Genomic DNA, 24,258 nt, shown 5'->3' with positions numbered 1-24,258 from the left:
AATTCAAAGTAGAAAGAAATTTTACTAAGTCATTTAGTCAACTAGCATTTATTCAGCATCTTCTATGGGCTAGGCACTGTTACATACTGGGGATACAAAGAAAAGTAAAAAGTCTCATCTGGTCTGACAGAAGGGACATATATCATAGACTAAGAGGTGAGATAGCATGCAAACAACTATGTACATGTATAAATTAGGTTTGGTCTCAGAGGGGAGGCGCTAAAATGAAGGAGTCCTGGAAAAGGCTTCTTGCAGAAGATAGGACTTTAGCTGAGATGTGAAGGAAGCCAATGAAGCCAGAGACAGAGATAAGGAAAAAGAGCATTCTAGTCATGGGAGAGAGCCAGTGAAAACTCTTGAGTTGGGAAATAGAATGTCATGTGTGAGGAACAGAAAGGAGGCCAGTGTCATTGGATCCCAGAATATCTAAACGGGAAGATGGTGTAAGAAGACTAGAATGGGAGAAAGGGATCAAGTTATAAAGGCTACTTCTTTATTTCTACTTTCTTTGTGTGTGTGTGTGTGTGTGTGTGTGACAATTGGGCTTAAGTGACTTGCCCAGGGTCCCACAGCTAGTAAGTGTTAAGTGTCTGAGGCCGGATTTGAACTCGGGTCCTCCTGACTCCGGAGCCAGTGCTCTATCCACTGCGTCACCTAGCTGCCCTAATTTCTACTTTCTTTATATTTGGTCCTGGAGATGATGTTTATATTACAGCCCTGAGATTCTTTAAACTGTACCTAAACTTATTTCCCAATAGGAATTCTCTGGCTTTCCAGAATTAGAGACAAAAGCACTGGGAAATTTAAAGTAATACTTACCTCATGAAGTAGCAGACCTTTAGGCGGAATTCATCACATCCTTCCCCACAAGCATCACGGTACGTACATTTGTTAATTAAAATAATAATAGTTCATATTTCCATTATGCTTTAAGGTCACAGATTTTTCACACATATATCATTGTGCTTCACAATAAGCCTATGAGATTGGTAGGGAGAGTAGCATTATCCCTCTTCTGCAGGTTAAAAGTAAAAGGCTCTGAGAAATGATATGATTCATCCAATCTTACACAACTGGTAAATACTAGAACCCACATTTGGAGCGTGCTCTTTTCAAAATTTCACACTGACTCAAGCATGTTCTTTTCTAACCTTTGATTTATTCCACAGGGTTTTTAGATGTTTGTCCAATTATCTCCTACTCTATTAGAAGTCATCCAAGATTTTTCAGTTATGAGCCCAGCTGAAATGGGCCTCACATATTCTATGCCCCTGGCTCAACTCCAGTCTCAACAATCTAGCTAATCTAATCTAGGGTGTGAGAAAAGACTTCAATCAAACCAAAACAAAGAGTAAAAAAATGAAAAAATGCTTTAGGTAAAATTTGATAATTTCGTTTACATTGATAACAGTATTTTTACCTTCCCTGAGTAAACTCCAATTTAGGAAATTTGGTATTAAAATTATGCTGCAGATAATCTATAAGATAGACAAACCAGATGGAAAATGGAGAATTGACTGTATTTTCAAGTATGAGCTCAGCTAAAAATACAAAATTGTTTTAATAATGAAGGGGATTATAGAAAAAATTGTACATATAGGATAAAGAGGGGAAAGAGGGAAAGAAAGTGGAAGGGAATAAGCATTCATTAAGTTCCTACCATGTGCCAGGAACTGTGCTAAGTGATTTACAAATATTTCATTTGATGGCAGCTAGGTGTCAAAGTAGATGTATTACTGGGCACAAAGTCAGGAAAATATGAGATCAAATCTAGCCTCAGACACTTGCTTGTCGTGTGCCCCTGGGCAGCTCACTTTACCTCTTTCAATATGTTTTCACAACTATAAAATGGGGGTAATAATAGCACCTATCTCCCAGGGTTGTTGAAAGGTTGAAATGAGTCATTTAGGACAAGCGTACTTTGTGAGTGCAGTTGCCTGTAAATTAAATAATTCTGTTTTTAAGTATCCCAAGCATAAATGAGATGTGTTATCATGTAACTAGGAAAAGGGTAATTGCATTCAATGTTCTATAAACTGCTGTTATTTTCAATTGATTTCAATCCTTTGGCTTCTAGTACTATATTCCAGATATTAAGAGATGACCTTTATATAGCACTTCAAGATTTATAAAACACTAGGAAAGGGGGCAGCTAGGTGGCACAGTGGATAGAGCACCGGCCCTGGAGTACCTGAGTTCAAATCCGACCTCAGACACTTAACACTTACCAGCTGTGTGACCCTGGGCAAGTCACTTAACCCCAATTGCCTCACTAAAAACATAAAAATAAATTTAAAAATCACTAGGAAAGAAAATTAATATGTATATGAAATCGCTATATGCTTGGAATTTTTTTTAAAAAGATCATACCTATGAGAGGCAATATGGAAAAAATTTAAATATATACAAAGCAACTATATTTATGGGAGACAGCATGGTCTAGAGGATAAAAAGGAGGTCTTAGAATTAGGAACATCTGGTGCAAATCCTGCTTCTGACATCATGGGTAAGTCACTTAACTTTTTATTGCCTCAGGCAACTCTCTAAAACACACATCAAAATTTAAAATATATAAATTATATGTAACATAAAGAATATATGACTAAAGAACATAGCATGGCATGTGCATTATACATGTGTATGAATAAATACATATCTATTTATAAACACATAGGTGTGTATGTATGTATGTATACATACATATGTGTGTGTGTGTGTGTGTGTGTGTGTGTTATACATATACCCTACTTCCTTTCCCCTAATCATGGCCTTTAATGGTTGTTTTCTGGATTCAACTGAAAATGGTATTCCCACTTTATAGACAATAATACATTTCAGTACAAGGTGAGACGAATTAGATTTATAGCTACGGTTTCATCATTTCACCATTTTACATGTTAATCTCTAAGTAAACCTAGAGCTAAACCCTCCAGATAAAAAAGCAAACAAATTCAGTCTGTTACCCAGGTGTCTTATTTAGATTGAACATCCAGATGTATACACAAAATAGCTAGATGGCTGACCAAAGTTTTTTTGGTTTTAATCATGATTTCTTTGTGTTAATTAGACATAGTTGATGTCCAAAGGCATTGCTTATAATTTATTTGTTATACTGTCAAGACCTAGTGAGAAAGACACAATAGTGGGCAAAGATATATTGAGAGGAGTTTTCCCGCCAGCTCAGTGGATGAGAGATACCATCGGTGCATCAAAAGAACAATTCTTGGCAAATAACTGTTGCTCAGTTCTCCCCTGTCATCTGTAAAACAAAAATAAAAGTTTCAAGAAAGTACTCTTTAATTTTCCTCATTTCCTTCTCTTTTTCTTATCCCAACTGCATGCTATTGGTAGAATATGATCTTGCCTAGTACCATAATACTTTTTTAACCTGACATTTTCCTAATATTCCCTGGCAAGTTGAATAAGCCCCACTCTTCTATTTTAATGGCAATGCTAATAAGACACTTTTGTGTGGAATGAGATGTCTCCTACCAAACATTTCAATGCATGTGCTCAACAGTTCATCCAATGTTGCTGCTTTCCCAAGTGTACTTGACCCCATTGTTCTTAAGCCGTTGTCAAAGAACTAGAGACATTTTCAGCAAGAGGAAGACCATTTCCATAATTATAGAGGTGAGTGCCATTAGCAGTTGGAGGAGGGCTTCATTTTTAGTCGTACTTCAGGAAAACTGATGGGACAAGATGGAAAATAAAAAAGTACTTATAAATATGTCAAATACACAATACCTACTCATAGCACATGAAATTGGCCCAAGGTTCTTTACAAAAAAATCATTGTGTCTACCTGTAAAATAAATAACAAGTTGACAAAGCCTGTTTTGGCCAGAATGATGATATAGAATTTCTATTGTTTTGTCCCTTGTCTTAAAGACAATGCCTAGTACTTTAAGACCACAGAGATCTCTTGATCTATGTTGAATGCCTTACAGGCATTTTATGGCTGAGATTTTGTCATAGTTTTGGTCATTTATATTTTCTTAATTTTTCTTAATGCAGGCATGATATTTAAGAATATAGCAAATATAATTTCATTTTGTAATAATGATTATCTAAAATGACTAATATATTCATGTATACAAATAAGTAAACATTGAAGGAAAAAAACTTTGTTTCTATTCCTATGTTTTCTGAAGAGGACAGAGGGACAGATTTCAATGTTTTCCCTTCCTTGCCTTTAACCTAACCATTGTTTCACCCTGGCACATAGACATATAGATCATCCTTTTGTCTTCAAATTCAACATGAAAAAATCACCAATTCCCCACGCAGACCAGATTGGGTATGGACCAGGGGCTACTAAGGATTAAACAAGATGGAAGCAGTAATAGAATATCTGTGATATTCTCAAATCCATTAGTTCTGCTGCAGGCCGACTATATCTAGGGAAGCAGCAGTTATAAACTATTTTCCCTCCTAAAAGCAATTTGTGCTGGTTTTGCCCAAATTGGAGCATAGAGTCCAATATATCTTACAAAATGTATCTCTGAAGCCAGATATTCTCAGTCTTGATGAAGTGGGGATTTGGCAAAGATCCAATGACTTTGGTCCATGTAGATCTCCATTTTGGATAGTTTACAACATTACAATCCACTGAGACATGATGGAGTTTCCATCAATGACTTTAACTCATCGTCTGTACTGTTCCCACACCTTCTGGAATAATGAGGCAGTGTCTACATTACTTCTACACAAGATCCATATTTATACTTATTTGACTATTTCTTATGTGTGAATAATGGCATTTCAATGATATAATTAAGTTGAAGTGATTGCCTAAGAATGATTGATAAAGGATGAATATTTTAGTTGCTTGAGTCAAAGAAGGATTTAAACTTTTGCACATCTTTCCAAATTTCCAAACACTTTATTAAGTGTTATTCTAACCCATTGAAACCTTAGTAGAAAAGATATTTCTTTGAGTTTTATGAACTTCTCTGGATTTCACTCAAAACATTTCCCAGTCATAGGCCAAGCCAAGAAGAAATCCATGGGTCATGGTAAAAGTCAAGATTTGCCCACTCCTATGCTTTATTTCTTAATTAAGAAAAGTCCTGACTTTTTTTTTATTCTAGGAGAACCAGATGGTTTGTGTCAATTAGATCAACTTCTTGTGTTAAAACAACAAAAAATGTTCAGAAGCAGCATTTAGAGGTGTTGAATTTATCAAAATGAATATGAAATATTTTGGTGGCAAATTCTTTTCAAACTTCTTGAAGTTTTATTTGTGGCCTACAAAAATATTGCTATTTTATGGGCATGTGAGTTTTATTAGACTACAATTTGCTTTTGAAATAGACTTCTCACTCTTTAATATTATTTGTCAGGCATAAAATTTTATAGTAATAACACCTTACACTTTTGGTTATACCCTATAATATCTATAATAGATTTAAAGAAAAACTTTACCTAATGATTTCATGACTGATTCCTAGCACTGGAACTTTTGTGAGTGGATGATGCCATCACTATTTTAGGCATCTAGAAGGAAACCCGAAAAGAACAATCTTCTGAGGAACAAACCTGAAAAAAGAAAAAGAAACCACAAAAGGAAAAATTAAAAGAATTAAGATGCTAGGACTTTGTTTCTGTTCTCCAAGAACTCTAAAGGATATAATATAGATTTAAGATTGTATATGAACACCCAAAGATGTATGCAGGAAATAAAATCAATAGGCCTGCCTATTTGGTATGAAGTTGACTTTAAAAGACAATATTGTGCTACTTAATTTGTCCTTAAAATTCATATTTGTAATTCAAAGGCATGATAGTGAAGTTTCAAGAGTTCTGGATTTGGTGTCAAAAACAAACAAACAAACCCTGAGCTCTAGAACTGGCTCCACTTCTTAGTAACCATGGGAATTGGGTCACTTACTTTGTTGAAATTTGCTTTCTTTATCAATCAAGTAGTTATGATAATAATTGTTATATTACCTAACAACAGTTGTCATGAAAAAAAATCACTTTGTAAACTATGAAGTATTATACAAATGGGGATAGTTATCATTGCTATCAGCAATAATAATAATTGAAACAAATTTTGTATATGACATTAAGGTTTTGTAATTTATCCCGTATAGGAATTTCTTCTACCAATGCAAAAAGGGACCTACCTAATACTTAATGAGTTATAGAGAATTTCCTAAAGCTCAGAAAACTTAAACAATTTAACCCATAATCACATAGCTAGTAAATATGAAAAGTGGAATATGAATCCAGGACTTCTTGACTCTAGGTCTAACATTCTTTCCCCTAAGCCACTTTGCCTCACCATGTTTGTTGAATTGACTTGAACTAAATAATCACAATTTAAATACCAATTTAAATATACTTATTAAAAGTATCAGTGAATGGCTCACTCATTCCAGAGTCTTTGCCTTAACTTTTTTCTTTTGGGGGGGTGGGGGACAATGAGAGTTAAGTGACTTGCCCAGGGTCACACAGCTTGTATATTTCAAGTGTCTGAGGCCAGAATTTTTTTTTTTTGCGGGGCAGTGGGGGTTAAGTGACTTGCCCAGGGTCACACAGCTAGTAAGTGTCAAGTGTCTGAGGCCGGATTTGAACTCAGGTACTCCTGAATCCAAGGCTGGTGCTTTATCCACTGTACCGCCTAGCTGCCCCTGAGGCCAGATTTGAACTCAGGTCTTCTTGAATCCAGGACCAGTGCTTTATCCACTATACCACCTAGCTGTCCCCATCTTTCTCTTAACTTTATATTAAATGTATAAGTTGTTGTCAGAAACATTCAACTTTAACATATTATAATCACATTATATATACATAATTTTACATAATATATTATAATTATAATATATGTGTATCTGTATATATATGCATATATATATACATATCCATTTCAACTGTACTCCAATAAACATACTTGGTAGATTATGGACTCCTTTAGAACAGAGATTGTTTAATTTTTATCTCTGTATCAACAAAGAATCCTAAACAGTGCCCTGAATATGCTGGATGCTGAATAAGTATTTGTTGAATTTTACTGAAAACAAATGTCAACATCTCCTGTTATCACTCATGACTATCAGTCAATCAGGAAAAGAGGCATCATGGTATGTAGAAATAGCATTAGACTTTGGAATTTGAAGACCTGGGTTTGAGTTTCAGCTCTGCCATCTACCAGTAGGTGACCTGGGGCACAAGACACCTCTTTTCTGAACCTCAGAGTACTTCTCTGTGAAATAGAAAGCACAATTCCCACGCTACCTATTTTATGGGGTTGGTATTAAGTTCAAATGACATTCTGGATATAAAGGACATTGTAATCCCTCAATCAACAAGTTTTGTTTGGTACTGTGGATACAAAGAGAAGAAAAATGAACAGTGCCTGGCCTCAAGGAGCTTATGTTCTATCAGGGAGATGTCATAGAAATATATGAAGACATGAAGAATAAATAAAAGGTAGTGTGAGGAGGGTAAAGAGTACTAGCAGCTCGGGAGATTAATAAAATCATCATATAAAAGAGATTGCTAATAGTCAAATAAAATGAAATAAGATGAATGTCAAATATTTCCTACCGTTAGAGTTTCACACTTTTTTTTTAATAGAAATTTCCCTTGTTTTCCAAAACACAAATCCTGGGTGTATTAAGGATTTATCATTCTGATCACAGACATTTTCTTCCAAGACACCTTACAAAACTCACAAAAAAGTTCTCTCTAGTCCACAGTTACCACCATAGAGAGGTCCTTTTTTATGACTGCAGTGTCTGTTGGTGTGGTTTTTGTTTGTTTGTTTGTTTGTTTGGGGGGTGGTTTTTGGGGGGAGTTGGTTTTTTTTATTTTGTGAGGCAATTGGGGTTAAGTGACTTGCCTAGGGTCACACAGCCAGTAAGTGTTAACTGTCTAAGGCCAGATTTGAACTCAGGTACTCCTGACTCCAGGGCCGGTGCTCTATCCACTGTACTATCTAGCTGCCCCGGTGTGTTTTTTAAATGCATCGATGGCATAATTCAAAGAATTTTTACCTGAACAAGTTGTGGTATATGAATGTAATGGAATTCTATTGTGCTGTAAGAAACGATGAGCAGGTGGAGTTCAAAGAAACCTGGAAGGACTTGCATGAACTGATGATGAGTGAGATGAGCAGAACCAGAAGAATATTATACACAGTATCATCAACATTATGTGTTGATCAACTGTGATAGCCTAGATTCTTCTCACCAATCCAATGGAACAAGAAAGTTCCAAAGGACTCGTGATGGAAAAGGCTCTCCAAATCCATAACAAAAAAAAAAAAAGGAACTGTGGAATATGGATGCTGATCGGACCATACTATTTCTTTTGTTTTTGGTGATTGGTTTTCTGATTTGAGGTTTTTCCTTTGTGCTCTGATCCTTCTCATATAACATGACTAATGCAGAAATATGTTTAATTTTATTATGTATATATAACCTATATCAGATTGCCTGCTGTCTAGAGGAAGGGGGTAGAGAGGGTAGGGAGGGAGAAAAATGTGAAATTGGAAATCTTATATAAACAAATGTTGAAAATTATTTCTACATGTAACTGGAAAATAATAAAATAATTTTTTTTAAAAAGGATTTTTACCAACACTACTGGAATTTCATTTATCATCACAATGTTCCTGGCTTAAACAAAACAGAGAGAGGCTACTTGACCAAACCAAGACTAAAAAATCACCCACCAAGAAATGAGAGATGAAAGTCCCAGCCCCTAAAGTCAGAATTACTGTTGATTATGGTACTCACAGTATTACAGAAATGCAGAAAAGTTAGAATTGTTTGATAATAGAAGCCTCATTAATGTTCTTACCTTTTCTTTAGTCCTGAAGTAACCAGAACACAGAATGACAATCCTTGAGCCTAGAAGGGAAGCCCAAGAGAAACTGACTATACTCACTCAGAACGAAGGAAGCTTAGTATAGAGGAAAGAGCCCTGGATTTGTACTTAGGGGTGCTGAGTTATAATTCTGACTGCCACTCAACTACCTGTGTGACATTGAACAAGTCAGTGAAACTTTCTGAGCTTCAGTTTTTTCAACTATAATATGACTATTTAACTTATTAACCTCTAAGGGCCCTTCCAGCTCCAAATCCATGATCCAGTGGGCTTGGGGAAAGGAGAAAATACAGGAAAGGTTTCATGAAGGAATTGATCATTGAAATAAATCTTGAAGAACTAGTATTTCAATAGGCAAATCTTAGGGTGGGGTGGGAATGGGGGGAAGAAAAGGAATTCTAGGCATAGGGAATCATACAAACAGAAATGGAAAATCCTGGGACACATTTAGTGAATGATGAATATTATAATTTGACTTTAAGGGAATAGAGACAGATAAAGACAGAAAGATGGGATGATGCCAGATTGATGTGTACATTAAGTGGCAGGTGGAAAACTGTTTAGACTTTCCCCTTTAGGCAATGGGTAGGCATTGATAATGGCAACTATGAGATTCAATGGATAGAATGCCAGGTCTAAAGTCAGGAAGACTCATCTTCCTGAGTTAAATCTGGCCTCAGATACTTCTTAGCTGTGTGACCCTAGGCAAGTCACTTAACCCTCTTGGCCTCAGTTTCCTCTTCTCCAAAATTAGCTGGAGAAGGAAATGTCAAATCACTCCAGTATCTTTGCCAAGAAAACCCCAAATGGGGTCGTAAAGAGTTGGATATGACTAAAATGGCAGAACAACAAGAAGCCATTGAAAAAAGGAATGAACAATTCATTTTATAAGTAGTGTAAGGGGGCCTAAAATTCCAGCTATTATGTCTAAAATCTAATGAGTGGTCACCTTAAATTAGAAGCTTTAGCAAGAGTTTAGACTTTTAAGTATTTATTAAAGTGCATCAGAAGTTGGTGAGGAGAGAGAGAGGTAAAAGGCAAACTTCCTCTAACCATCTAATAGACCCCAGCTTCCAACCCACCAAGCTGAGGTCAGGAACCCAAAAGACCCCTCCTCAGGGGTTTCTCCCAGAATCCCCCTTGTGAAACCAGAAATAGGGCCATACACACACACACACACACACACACAGCTCCAAGCTAATTGGTTGGTGACTCTGACTGACAGGTCCCATGCGTGGTTCTATAGATGTAACTTCCAGTCTGGACACAGGGTAACTTCCAGACGCTTAAGTCACATGGTTTCCAAGTCACATGCTTTCTCCTCATGGCGGAGTTTCCCTGCAATATCTTTCCCAGAACGGGCTGTCATTCCAATTCTCACAGCAGCACACATTAAAAACTATCTCATTTACTCAACATGGCCAAAAATTCTGTATTTTTTCATGATACTTTGACTAAAAAAGTTTTTTAATCTATTGGTTACTGATGAAGTTGTATAGCATAATGAAAAGACCATTGTATGTAGCATCTGAGGATGTGGGTTGGGGCCTCAGTTCTACTACTGCTTAGCTATCTGACTTTACACAAATCAGCTAACTCCTCTCAGTCTGTTTCAGAGAGAGACAGAGACAGAGAGACACAGAAAGAGACAGACAGAAAGACAGATAGAGAAACAGAGAGACAGAGAGAGAAACAGAAAGAGAGACAGAGAGAATAGTACAAGAATACTTGTATTACCTACTCTAAGAGGTAGCATGGCACAGTAGCTTGAGGGCAAGCCCTGGAATCAGAAAGAGCTGAGTTTGAATCTTACCTTTGACACATACTGGCTTTGTGACTCTGGCCAAGACATTTAACCTTTCAAAACCCCATGTAGATATCTAAAATTAAATCATAGGAGAGTTGCTGATCCCTGTCAGTGGAAGTATTTTCAATGCAGGAATCTCATGACAATGATGCAATTAAGTATGGATTTTTTTAAAACAATTAAAATGCTACTCATTCCACTAGTTGTATTGTAAGGAAAGAGCAATGTGAACCCTGAAGCACTTTATAAATAGATATAGCTGATAAATTGTGCTATTCCCATGATAACATGTTTTAGGATTCAGATTTATGGTTCTAATCCATTGGCCTATCAATTACAATCCTGTAAATCAAAGAAATACCTTTACATAGTCTTTCAAAGGAGACTATCTTTATTTACATCTCCTGGGGGAGGTTGGAAGAGGAACTTCTCCCAGAACTTATTTGTATCCTCAAAACCTGCCCATTTCTTGAGTTTCCCTACTACTGTTGAGGTTAGGATAATCCTTCCAGGCAAACATTATGTAGTCCCTAGCCAAGGGACTAAACTACAAGCAAGCTAATAGTTGTAACAAGATGATTAAATTTCCAGAAAGACAGAGGGCTGTTACCATAATTAGCTCACCTTTAGCCTAGGGACAATATAATGTTCCTCAGATCCATGTGGCTCCTTTCTCTATTATGTCATGAAGTGTATTTAAGTTGAAAAGCTATCAATACAATCATAATAACTCAGACCCCTCAATTAGGAAAATGCCTTGCCTTCAGACAGAGGTTTGGTAATCTAATTTAAATTTTTTGTATTTCCAACTAACCCCTGGTTTTAAATTTGAAACAAAATCAGGATATGGGGAAAACTTAGGTCAAGGATGCCAACAGAAGCAATTATATAGTGCACATTAGTGAACAGGCACAGGGAGGGAAACCTGGTGAAGCAGACTTTTTGGAATTTCCCTGAATCCTCAAAGAGGTGATTACCATTAATGGTTTCAGTCAGAGTTCTGTTTCAAGATGCCTACATAGGCCTGACTGCTCACCTCTACCTTTCCCTTCATTGCAGAAGCTCAGCTCTCTTTTCTATTTTTCCTTTCTCTTGCCCTTTGTTTCACTAATTCTTTCTAGCTTGACTTAAGTTCTAGGTGGGCCAAAGGACCTCTCTCCCCATTTTTATTGATGCTCAGCTTATGTAGTCCCAGCTTCTTTCTCTGTTTTCTCAAAGCTTGTATTTGTTTTTGTTGTTGGTGTCATTTTCCAGTGACCCCATTTGGGCTTTTCTTACCAAAGATACAGAAGTGGTTTGCCACTTCCTTCTCCAACTCAATTTACAGATGAGGAAACTGAGGTAAACAAGGTTAGGTGACCTGCCCAGAATCACATAGCTAGTATGTGTCTGAGGCCAGATTTGAACTCAAGAAGATGAGTCTTTCTGACTCAAGGCTCAGCACTCTATTCACTGTGCCACTACCTGCCACACCAAACACTGTATGTATATGTTATTTTTAAAACTTCTAGGCATGGGGGGGAGGGGTCAGCTAGGCGGCACACTGGATAAAGCACAGGACCTGGATTCAGGAGGACCTGAGTTCAAATCTGGCCTCAGGCATGACACTTACTAGCTGTGTGACCCTGGGCAAGTCACTTAAACCTCATTGCACTGCAAAAAAACAAACAAAAAAATACTTCCAGGCATACCTCATCCACCTTTTGGCTCAAAGATTGTGACAGTCCAAAATTGCTCTCAGGGCTGAGAGTTTGTCAATCTGGACTAAAAATCTCAATGTGCCATCAGTTTTCAAACTCTTATTTCATGCTCAGCTCTAGAGCTTAGCCCAGTACCTGGGAGATTATAAGTACATAGTTAATAAATGCTTGTTGACTGATAAATTCATCCTCCACTCATACAGATGCAATCTTCAACATGTGGGTTGATGATTTATGCCCAATAGTTTTAATTATAGATTTGCTGCTTCTATATTTTAAAAGTCATGCGGGGCAGCTAGGTGGCACAGTGGATAGAGCACCGGCCCTGGAGTCAGGAGTACCTGAGTTCAAATCCGGCCTCAGACTTTAACACTTAGTAACTGTGTGACCCTGGGCAAGTCACTTAACCCCAATTGCCTCACTAAAAAAAAAAAAAAGTCATGCTAATCAAAAAAAACCCATCATGTTAATCTCTGCAGTTCATTAGAATGGTGCAGGATTGTGGATTCTATCGTTATATAACTAGAACCATTTGCTTTCCTTTCTGCCCACAAATTAATGTCCAGCCCCTAACAGCAAAACAATCTCTTTTTTATTGGAATTTTTTAAAAATCTCAGAAAGTAAAGGCAATAAGGGGTCCTGCTTATTCTGAATCTAATTGTGATCAACAAGGAGGAACTAATTTGTGAAGTAAAGGTGACAGAAATCTTGGAAATAAGTGACCGTGCCATCCTGAAGTTGAAAAAGTGAGAAACAGGAAGATTTAAATAGTTGGATATATACTATAAACTTTAAGAAAGCTTCTGTTTAAAAATCCTCAGAAAAATAGGGATCCTAAAAATGAAATTCTTACTACCTAATCTTGAATTATTCCAGTCATTATGAAAAGGAGATAGCATCTAAAAGACACCGGTATTTTGGCATAGAGAGCTAACTGAGTTTTAAAGGGTATATATAAAAGATAGACTCAAAGGGTCCTGACCAAAACCAGACAGACAGAAGGACTTGTCTACTTTAGTCAAATTAGAGAGACTACTCATCATTCTCTCAATTTATACTGGGTTTTCCTGCTTTTGGTGCTGACATAATTTCCTATACTTGGCTTTGAAGTTAAAATGACCTTTTTTTCTGTCTTTTCTCTCTTATTAAGAGTAAACTCGGGGCAGCTAGGTGGCACAGTGGATAGAGCACCGGCCCTGGAGTCAGGAGTACCTGAGTTCAAATCCGGCCTCAGACACTTAACACTTACTAGCTGTGTGACCCTGGGCAAGTCACTTAACCCCACTTGCCTCACTAAAAAAAAAAAAAAAAAAGAGTAAACTCATTTTCAGATTCATTAATTCATTTACCAAACACTTATTGAGCCCTAACTATGTATAAGGCATGGTGTTAGGTGCTAAGGAAGCTAGAAACAAATAAGTTCAAAAGTCATCTTCTATGGGGCAGCTAGGTGGCACAGTGGATAAAGCACCAGCCCTGGATTCAGGGGGACCTGAGTTCAAATGTGGCCTAAGACACTTAACACTTACTAGCTGTGTGACCCTGGGCAAGTCATTTAGCCCTCATTGCCCCGCCCCACCCCCCCAAAAGTAGTCATCTTCTAAATGAAACTTTTTGCTGAATCTTCCATTTGGGCATGGGTAAGCCCTCTTCTGAACTATTATGGAACTTAATTTATATTTCTTCCATGCACTTAACACATTCTCCCTGTTATCATGATGATCTGGTGTTTCCTATCTTCCTTCCTAGATTTTTTCTCTTTGGAGATGTCTTCTATCTTATTTGCCTCTGCTGCACCCTTAACACCTAACACAGTTATACATAGTAAGGTTTCAATAAGTGTTTGGTAAATGAATGAGTAGATTTGAAAATGAATTACCTCTTAATAGTGTACAAAAAACAACAACAAAAGGGTTTTTTTAAAGTTCAAACCAAGAACAACAAGGAAGGAATCCATAATAATGGTGAATATTAACAGATAAAAGGTTATAGGTTAAAGAGATACAGACAGAGGTTAAAACTGTTCAATTCCAACTTGGCTTATGTGGAAAGAAGTGGCCAGTCTCAAGTCCATGACATTCTAATATATCTTTGCATTTCCTGCTGAGGGCAGAAACTGGGCTGGTGGTGAAAGAGAATATCAGGTGACTTTCCCAGCATAGAATTGGATCAAGTGGGACAGACTTGTGGGGTGACTGTAACAAAGGATGCAGGTTGAGGGTGAAAGGACAGAGAGAAGAATGGCAATCAGGATTGCTGGGAAAAAAAGCAATTTCCTCTAGAACAGATTTGTATAGGTTTGGGGCATTTGCTCTCCCCTTTCCTGTGTTCCAAAGAGAGACAATTCCTGTGCCACAACCTGACATGATTTTAAACTTCCTGCCTCCTGTTCTCATGCTGTAGCTGGGAGATATAAGAGGAAAGAATCAGATTGACATCTGAGATTTTGTTTTATTTTGGATTGAGTTTTGGTATTTCTGTTTTGTTTTGTTTTGTTTTGTTTTGTTTTGTTTCACCTAGGGGATTGATGTTAAGAAGTAACTGATGGTTGGGGGCAGCTAGATGGAGCAGTGGATAGAGCACCGGCCCTGGATTCAGGAGGTCCTGAGTTCAAATCCGGCTTCAGACACTTGACACTTACTAGCTTCGTGACCCTGGGCAAGTCACTTAACCCTCATTGCCCCACAAAAATAAATGAATGAATGAATGAATGAAAAGGGAAAAAAATAATAATAATAAAAAAAAAAGAAGTAACTGATGGGATGTGTATAATGCTTTTAATTTTTCCATGCTTCTATCTAATCAAATTAAATTGCTTAATCCTTATCTTAATTTTTGAGTGACATGCAACAATCTATAAAGAATAGGAGTGTTCAATGGGTTGGGGCAAGATTCAGTGATTGACAAGTAATGATTGACTTCTACTCCTAGACTGAGCCCCATTATGGTCTAATAGGGTGGGATGTTTGATGATTAACTGTGTGCTTGTAGCACACACCCCTCCTGCCTGCCTCATATTCCAAACTATTCACAAAACACCCTGGCACAGGTGGGAAAACATACATCTGTAACACTTGCATCTTCTCCAGCAGGGTAAAAATGGTCTTTAACCTGAACAGAGTAAAATGCAAAAAGAAATCAAGTTAACTAGCCACCTTAAATGAGTTCAACTATTCAAGCCAAGATGAATTGCAAGCAAGGTGATAACAATACTTGCTGATATGATCTAGGAGATGCTATTGAAAACTCTGAGAAATAAATCAGGAATAGGAGAGGCAGTAGAAAAATGGAGATGACAATGTATATATTTTCAAAGAAGGGAGAAAAGTTTATTCTGAAGATCAGACAGGGAATAATTTAATGTCCATTCCCAGAATATTTCTAGAACAAATTCTCTAACCAATGGCTTGCTTTTAATAATGATTTTTTAAAAAACAGTAACTAGCATTTATGTAAAACTTTAAAGCTTGCAAAGAGTTTTATAGATATTATTTCATTTGATTATCACAACAACCCTGGGAGGTAGATGCTATTATTATCCCCATTGTATAAATAAAGAAACTGAGGCTGAGGGAGGTTAAATGACATACCCACACAGCTAGAGCACACAGGGGAAATATTTCTGGGCCTGGATTCAGAAGGGTGTGAGTTCAGACACAACAACTGGGTGACTCTGGGAAAGTTACTTAATCTCTCTGTGCTTCAGTTTTCTCGTCTGTAAAATGGGGATCAAATGAGATGTTTGTAACATTTATCATAATGCCTGGTACACAGTAGCAATTAATAAATGCTTCTACCCTCTTCTCATTCAGTGAGGGAATGGAGGGGATTAAGACAGCAAGGGATTAATTGTAGCATTAGAGTGAACTACTGTGACTCATTTCTGAAGCTAGCTTAGTTTCAATTCAATAATGGGACTTGTTCAGTTTCTGTCTTGTGAGAAAATTTTACTCAATTGTGAAAACTGGGAGAAAACCTTATCCCATTGTTTGAACCTACCTCTACATGGCTGGGATACTGACCACCTCTACCTGCTGCTTAGAGACCCTTAACTAAGGACCTAAGTTATACTGACCAGAAACCCATTCAGATCCAAAGACTTATGCAAGGACTTTTCTCACAACTGTACATTTCAAGCAACCCACGTGTCTTATCTGAAAATTGATCTCATACTAATCAATCAGCTATTGTTTCTATGTTCCTTTGATTATTTACTGATACTTGGGAAAATTGGGACACCTCTTTTTCTGAAATCAGGAAATTGCACCTGTTCACTCTCCCTCTCCCAACTTGGAAAGTCCCTAATCTTTCCTCCAATTAGAAGTCAGATTAGGGGGCAGCTAGGTGGTACAGTGGATAAAGCACCGGCCCTGGATTCAGGAGTATCTGAGTTCAAATCCAGCTTTAGACACTTGACATCTGCTAGCTGTATCACCCTGGGCAAGTCACTTAACCCCCCATTGCCCCACAGGGAAAAAAAAGGAAAGCAGATTACCTATTGTTTCCTTTTAATTAATTGATTTCATTAATTAGTTATTGTTTCCTCTTAATTAATTGGCTTTGATTTTATATATATATATTTTTTGGTGAGGCAATTGGGCTTAAGTGATTTACCTAGGGTCACACAGCTAGTAATTGTTAAGTGTCTGAGTCAGATTTGAACTCAGGTCCTCCTGAATCCAGGGCCGGTGCTCTATCCACTGTACCACCTGGCTGCCCCTGATTATATTTTTAATGTATAAAAGTCTATATTCCCCTATATACGGAGTTCAGCCCTAAGTTAAGGAAGGGACCTGGTCCCAATTTGTTGGGCAATTGGCAAGCATTGATTAATAAATCAATATGTTGGGGCAGCTAGGTGGTACAGTGGATAGAGCACCAGCCCTGGAGTTAGGAAGACTTGAGTTCAAATCCGACCTCAGACACTTAACAATTACCAGCTGTGTGACCCTGGGCAAGTCACTTAACCCCAATTGCCTCACTAAAAAAAAAAATTAATATGTTCAGGAGATCAAACCTTTGTTTCCTGAGTCATTTCACCTTCACCTTCAGCTAGGTAGCATGTGAGGTTGTTTGAATTTAGACTTACTGTGAATCTGGGTCTAGCTCTCTGCCCACTGTTTCACTAAGCCACCTCTAATTACAAAATAAGTTGTTACTCTCTAGGAATCAACTCATTATCACTGTGAACAAGTCTGGAATGATAAGCTTCAATCTCTGAGCTTAGATACAACTAATTTTTTGCATTTGTAGCCTCTAAATACCAATTGTAGGCTCAGACCTCCAGGATCTTGAATGATCTTGGCCATCAGGATAGGAATTTTAGAATCTCAAGTCAAGAACTTAACCATTTCACCATGAAGTCAGTGATTCTGCTAAACCTACAGTAAACTAAATCAAATTCAAGTTTTACTAGCAGGGTCCCTGCTTTATTATAACCAGTCCTCTACACTGTGGCTAAGCATTTGTAGTAATTAGGTCTCTATCATCTCCCTGTGCTTGTATTCTTGCCCTGTTTTTCTGTTGTTGTTGTGTTTTTATTTATTTTTAACTTCAGTCAATAAACATTCATTAAGTAAGCACCTACTATGTACCAGACACTGTTATGCTAAGCACTGGGAATACAAAGAAAGGGAAAACACAGTCCTTGATCTCAAGCTGTTCATAGTCTAATGGGACAGATAACATACAAACAAGCTCCATACAAGAATAAACTAGAGATCATTAACAAAGGGAAGGCACTAGAATTAAGGAGAGTATGAAAGATTTTCCTGTAGAAGCTGGGATTTTGGCTGGAAATTGAAGGAAACCAGGAAGCAAAAGAGGAATATGAGAGTTCCAGGCTTGGAGTAGATATCAATGAAAATAGCTCAAGTAGATAGAGTTTCTTATCTGAAGAAAAGCAAGAAAGTCAATGTCACTGCATTGCAGCATATGGTTGGGTGTAAGTTATAGAGAGACTGACAAGGTAAAAAAGGACAAGTTATGAAGAGATTGTTCCTCCGTCTCTTTTTTATCTTTTTCAATTTTTTTTCATAGAATGCCAATTAATTCAACCAAAATTTAGGTACCTATTATATGCAAGGCAAAAAAAAAAAAAGTGCTTGCCCTCTAGAACTTACCTTCTACTATCTGACTGTTTTTTAGAACTGGGCCTCCCAGGGCAGCTAGGTGGCACAATGGATAGAGCACCAGCCCTGGAGTCAGGAAGACCTGAGTTCAAATCCGGCCTCAGATACTTAACACTTACTAGCTGTGTGACCCTGGGCAAGTCACTTAACCCCAATTGCCTCACCAAAAGAGAAAGAAAGAAAAAAGAACTGGGCCTCCCTCATTTATTAAATATATAGAGGATGGAGTCAAATGTATAAAAAGTACAAGTCATTCCCCAATTGATAAATGGTCAAAGGATCTGAAGAGGCAGTTTTCAGACAAAGAAATTAAAGCTATCTATAGTAATATGAAAAAAAATCCTCTAAATCACTATCGATCAGAGAAATGCAAATTAAAACAACTCTGAGGTATCACCTCACACCTATTAGAGTGACAAATATAACAAAAAAGGAAGGTGTTGGAGGGGATGTGGGAAAACTGGGACACTAATCCGCTGTTGGTAGAGTTGTGAAAAGATCCAACCATTCTGGAGAGCAATTTGGAACTATGCCCAAAGGGCTATAGAACTGTGCATACACTTTGATCCAGCAATACCACTGCTATGTCTATATCCCAAAGACATCCCCAAAAAGAAAAAAGGACTTATGTGGACAAAAAATATTTATAGCAGCTCTTCTTATAGTGGCTAAGAATTGGAAATCAAAGGAATGCCCATCAATTGGGGAATGGCTAAATAAGCTGTGGTATATGGTGGTGATAGAATATTATTGTGCTATAAGAAATAACAAGCAGGATGTTTTCAAAAAGACCTGGAAAGATTTGCATGAACTGATGTATAGTGAAGTGAGCAGAACTAAGAGAACATGGTACACAGTGACAGCAATATTGTTTGATGAAGAATTCTGAATGACTTAACTATTCTTAGCAATATAATGATCCAAGACAATCCCAAAGGACTATTGATTGATACTATCTACCTCCAAAGAAAGAACTGATATTGATGGAACACAGATTGAAGCATGCTATTTTTCACTTTCTTTCATTTTTTTCTTTTATTCAAGTTTTCTTATACAAAATGACTAATATGGTAATGTTTTTACATAATTGCACATGTATAACCTATAACCTGTATAACCTATAACCGATTGCTTACTGCCTCAGGGAGGGCTTAGGGGAGGGAGGGAAGGAAGGATAAAAGTTGAAACTCAAAACTTTACTTTTTTTTTTCAGGGCAATGAGGGTTAAGTGACTTACCCAGGGTCACACAGATAGTACGTGTCAAGTGTCTGAGGTTGGATTTGAACTCAGGTCCTCCTGAATCCAGGGCTGGTGCTTTATCTACTGCACTACCTAATTGTCCCCTGAAACTCAAGACTTCAAATAAAAATGTTTATTATTTTTAAAAAGTCAAAAAGAGAAATTAAAGCAAGCAAGCAAACAAACAAACAAACAAAAAAAGAATTTGGCCTCTCAGGACTTCCAAGGTATAGAGTTCTATTATTATTGTGCTACATCTGGGTCTATACTATTTGTTGCCAAACCTCCTTGATACTGCTTTCCCAAATATCTACACCCATTTCTAGTGCCTACAATCAGACTTCCTGGTCACTGTGGGGAATTTGAAGAAAGCCAGGAAGCAGAAGAGGAATGCGAGAGGAACTTATTTCCTCCACTATAAATTGCCAAACATTTGTTGGCAGACAAATCCCTCCCTATATAGGGTGTTTTGCCACATTTAATAATTTAGATACAAGTGAGATGGTTAATGAGTATTTAAATCACCCGGATTTGATGGAGCTGCCTTTTTATCCAAATGGATTTTATGAGGCCCTGGAAAATGCCCATTGACTAAAACTTCAGGCTGAACCCAGACAGCTAGCAGATAAGTCCCTATTTACAAACTTCTTTCCCCAAGAGAGTAAACAAATCAAAATGCCCATTTTGACTAAACTTCAACTAATGAGTCCCCATTCACTATCTTCTTTCCTCAAAAGAGTAAATAGATCTTATCATTCTCCTTAGCAAATATCTAGGCATCCTTGTCTTTGGTAAGCCCTTACTGTGTCTTTAAGCTGCCTGCTATAGTATTTGCTTTAGGTTAAATTGTATCATGCTAATAAAACTGACATCACCCTGTAACCAGTCAGCAAAGAAAACCTTATATATCCTCATAATGAGGGAGTCTCTGAGCTCCTTTGGAAAGGAGTCTCCAACATGGTCACACTATATTTCTTCTTGGGACAAAATAAATTGACATTATGATTTTTCTGTCTGTCTCTGATCTGGTTTTTCCTGTAGGAGACATTATGCTCTCTGATCTGTTCATTCATAGGAAGACAACAGGTATGGAAACAAAATGTAGAAGATATTATAAAATTAATTTTCTTTCATCTGTTTATTCTTATTATTGATTTTTTTGTAGGAGACAGGCAATAGAAACATTTAATTTTAGACAAGGGTTACCATTGTTGTGGTAGCACTTTAGTGACTATATCACATGACTGGCTGATACTAAGTTTGTGATCAATTAAAACTGGCTGATCTTTTTCATTTGAATTTCTGCCAAACCAGGTGAGCTCTGTTTTGGATTAATGCAATTGATTTTGGGGGGCCTGAATATGATCTCACATTTAGTTTTCCTGTAAAATTTTATCTTATTGGTTTGGACTTATCATTCTAGTCTGTCAAGATTATTTTGTTTTATGATTCTGTGATCTAGTGCTTGCTTCGGCACCACATGTACTAAAATTGGAATGATACAGGGAAGATTAGCATGGCCCCTGCACAAGGATGACATGCAATTTTATAAATCATTCCATATTTTAAAAAATTAAAAATAAAAAATATATGATTCTGTGATCTAGCACATTAACTATTCCTCATAGCTTTATTTTGCCAATAAATATGTCATTTTCCTTATCTATAAAATGAGGAGGTTGGCCAAGGTCATGGTCATGGAATACTGCAAATAGTGTTAGATATTGTCAACAAATTCTTTAGTTTTACTGAATTGATTTCCTCCCTTTTTAATTCATAAAAATGAATTTTAAAAGAGAAGGAAATCAATTCAGCAAAACTAAAAGACTCCCTGAGAAGGGAGGTACAGACATATTGGGAAATATAGGTTGTATAACAAAAGATATAATAAAATTATTTTTAAAATAAGATTAAAATATGTTTTTACCCCTCCACCCCGAAAGTGAGGGAGTTGGACTAGATGTCTGTTAACGTCTTTTCAAGCTCAAAATCTATAGGTCTATGATCTATATAAGTAGTGACCCCACTCTGGTCTAAGTAGCTTATGTCTGAGAGTCTGGCTTTGAATTTTTACAGCCCACTTACATCCCTAATAGCTAATTGCTTCCATCTCTAACTGCTACTTTTTTTTTTTTTGATGAGGCAATCGGGGTTAAGTGATTTGCCTAGGGTCACACAGCTAGTAATTGTTAAGTGTCTGAGGCTGGATTTGAACTCAGGTCCTTCTCAATCCAGGACCGGTGCTCTATCCACTGTGCCACCTAGCTGCCCCTAATTGCTACTATTGAGGAAAAGTCCGAAATTTCATACAAGGAGGATGGCTTGCTGTAGTTACTATGGGGAAAACTATTTTCAAAACACGTAACCTAATGTTTTTGTATATTAAAAACAATATATTTTATATTCCTTTCGTCCTTTTCTCATCTACATCTCCCCACACTCAATTAAGGGGGTGTTCTTCTCAATGCCTAAACAATTGCATGGTAATATTAACAATTCTAGGACACTAAGGTATCTTCCAGAAATTTGGTGTGGCAGAGTCCAAGACTCATTCTTTTTCCCTTCTAGGGGTAGATATTGCCTTCTGGGATTCCAAAGGTGGAACTAAGATTAGGAAACTATCAACATGATGACAATAATGACTCATTTATACAAGTCAAATCAACAAGCACTCATAAGCATCTAATACACCACACTGTTGACTTGTGGAAGGTCTTGAACACCTGACAATATAATTTGAACTGTATTCAGAAGATGACAGGAAGGTACCAAAAGGTTTTAAGCAAATGAGGAGTAACATGACCAGATCAGTGTGCTAAGGATGCTAAGTCTAGTGGGTGAAGTCTGTATTGGAGGGAAAACATAATAAAGGCAAGAATACCTTTCAATACCCTCTTATGGTTATAGAGATTCCAAAGAGGTGAATCTGTATGTTGGGGTAAATTGGTTTCCCCCACCGAGCCTAACTAATATAAAAAACAAAAAGTAAGGGGCAGATAAGTTAAGTAACTTGCCCATGGTCACACAGATAGTATCAGAAGGGAGATTTGAACTTAGGCCTTTCTTATATCAAACCCAGCATTCCAACCTCTTTGATAGGCTCACTCCCAGATGTTCTTTCTTGCTACACCATAATGTCTCATAAGGAAAATGAGACCCCTAAATATATTTCTTTAGAGAAAAAGATATTAGAATATTAAGACAATTTTGATAATCAGAATAAAACATTTGCTTATGAATCTTAAGACATTATATAACTCTGAGTTATTTTTTTTTGTTTGGCTATATAGGGAACTCCCAGTAAGATAACTTCCTCTAACATTTAATAACAGGAACTAGGGAGTCACTTATAGTCTTAGAGAGTTCCCAGAAGAACTAAGAGTTTAACAAGCTTTCCAGCATCACACAGCTAGTATTTCTATAGGAACACAGTTATAAGATCTTTTTTTCTTTTCTTTTTTTTGGGGGGGGGTGGTGGGGGGCAGGACAATGAGGGTTAAGTGACTTGCCCAAGGTCACACAGCTAGTAAGTGTCAAGTGTCTGAGGTCGGATTTGAACTAAGGTCCTCCTGAATCCAGGGCCGATGCTTTATCCATTGAGCCACCTAGCTTCCCCACACAGTTATAAGATCTTAAAGAGATCTCAACCATACAGTCCAACATTTTATAGATGAGGAAACTGAGGTCCAGAAAACTTATATGACTTGCCCAAGGCAGACAGCAAGCACTAAGTGCAAATTGAAACCAGGTCTTCCAGATTCCAAAGTTGGCTTTTTGTCCAAGGGATCCTAGATGATGGGTTTTAAGGCTATTCTTGAAATGCTTTCAATGTTATCTTTCAGAACGTAGATGACTATAAATGTTATCTTTCAGAACGTAGATGACTATAAAAAAATAAAACAGTTTGTTCCTTTACGTGAAGTTCTGACTTTCTACAATCTGAGCCTTGTCCTGGGATATATCATATAAGCTGCAAGATAATTTCAAGAGGAAAGATCAATGAAAAAAAGAGTTTATAGGTTGTTCTGTAAATGAAACAGGATTTATACCTGATCCCCCCATTAAGATAACAAGTCTTACATCTAACTTTGATTGTAACCATGAGTATAGGCTAAAGACATAATTTTTAAAATGATGAAATCAATGGGAGAAAATAAAATAAATTCCAAACATTCTTTTTCTCACTTGTATACTTGGTCCAGTCTATTTCCTTATGGCTATCACAATCCCAGTCCTCCTCCTCATGCTCCCCCAATCCTTTCCCAATTGTGTACTCTATATTTCCAACACATGAGATCCAAATTCATATTATCTATTCAATTAAAAAAATTCAATGACAGTTCCAAAAAAAATAACATTTTTTTCCTACTATGTCCACCACTTTTGTGGCATCCTTTTGTTTCTGTCATCTCAGTGTTAATCTTTCTTCCTATTATGTTTTCTCTTTGAATTAATTTCACTTCTTCCTGTTCCTTCCTATTTCCCTCCCATTAACTACTCTTTCCATTACTTCCCACAAAAATATTTTCATCACTTTAAAA

At 37.1% G+C, this 24,258-nt stretch overlaps 1 protein-coding gene and 1 non-coding gene across 7 annotated transcripts in view; one reads left to right on the top strand and one right to left on the bottom strand.

The window, feature by feature from the left end:
- Positions 1–24,258, bottom strand: part of RASGRP3 (RAS guanyl releasing protein 3) — a 123,070-nt gene that overhangs the window by 71,813 nt on the left and 26,999 nt on the right. For 2 of the 6 annotated variants that reach the window (XM_043988129.1, XM_043988134.1), the window contains exons 2-6: positions 8,812–8,861; positions 5,428–5,541; positions 3,493–3,689; positions 3,157–3,259; positions 820–882 (exon numbers count right to left, since the gene is read on the bottom strand). In XM_043988129.1, coding sequence (XP_043844064.1) covers positions 820–882; positions 3,157–3,259; positions 3,493–3,562 — 236 coding nt within the window. In that variant the 5' untranslated portion in view covers positions 3,563–3,689; positions 5,428–5,541; positions 8,812–8,861. Of the gene's footprint in view, positions 1–819; positions 883–3,156; positions 3,260–3,492; positions 3,690–5,427; positions 5,542–8,811; positions 8,862–19,714; positions 19,760–24,258 lie in introns of those variants that run through there. The other 4 variants (XM_043988130.1, XM_043988131.1, XM_043988132.1 and 1 more) reach the window with 4 other exon arrangements.
- LOC122744863 lies at positions 21,179–21,285 on the top strand. Its single transcript, XR_006355202.1, has one exon. It is a non-coding gene; the product is annotated as a U6 spliceosomal RNA (small nuclear RNA).

Source organism: Dromiciops gliroides, chromosome 2, assembly GCF_019393635.1.
Source record: "Dromiciops gliroides isolate mDroGli1 chromosome 2, mDroGli1.pri, whole genome shotgun sequence".
NCBI classification, from domain to species: Eukaryota; Metazoa; Chordata; class Mammalia; order Microbiotheria; family Microbiotheriidae; genus Dromiciops; species Dromiciops gliroides.
The sequence above is the reverse complement of the archived record's forward strand: the minus strand, read 5'-3'. Positions and strand labels throughout refer to the sequence as shown.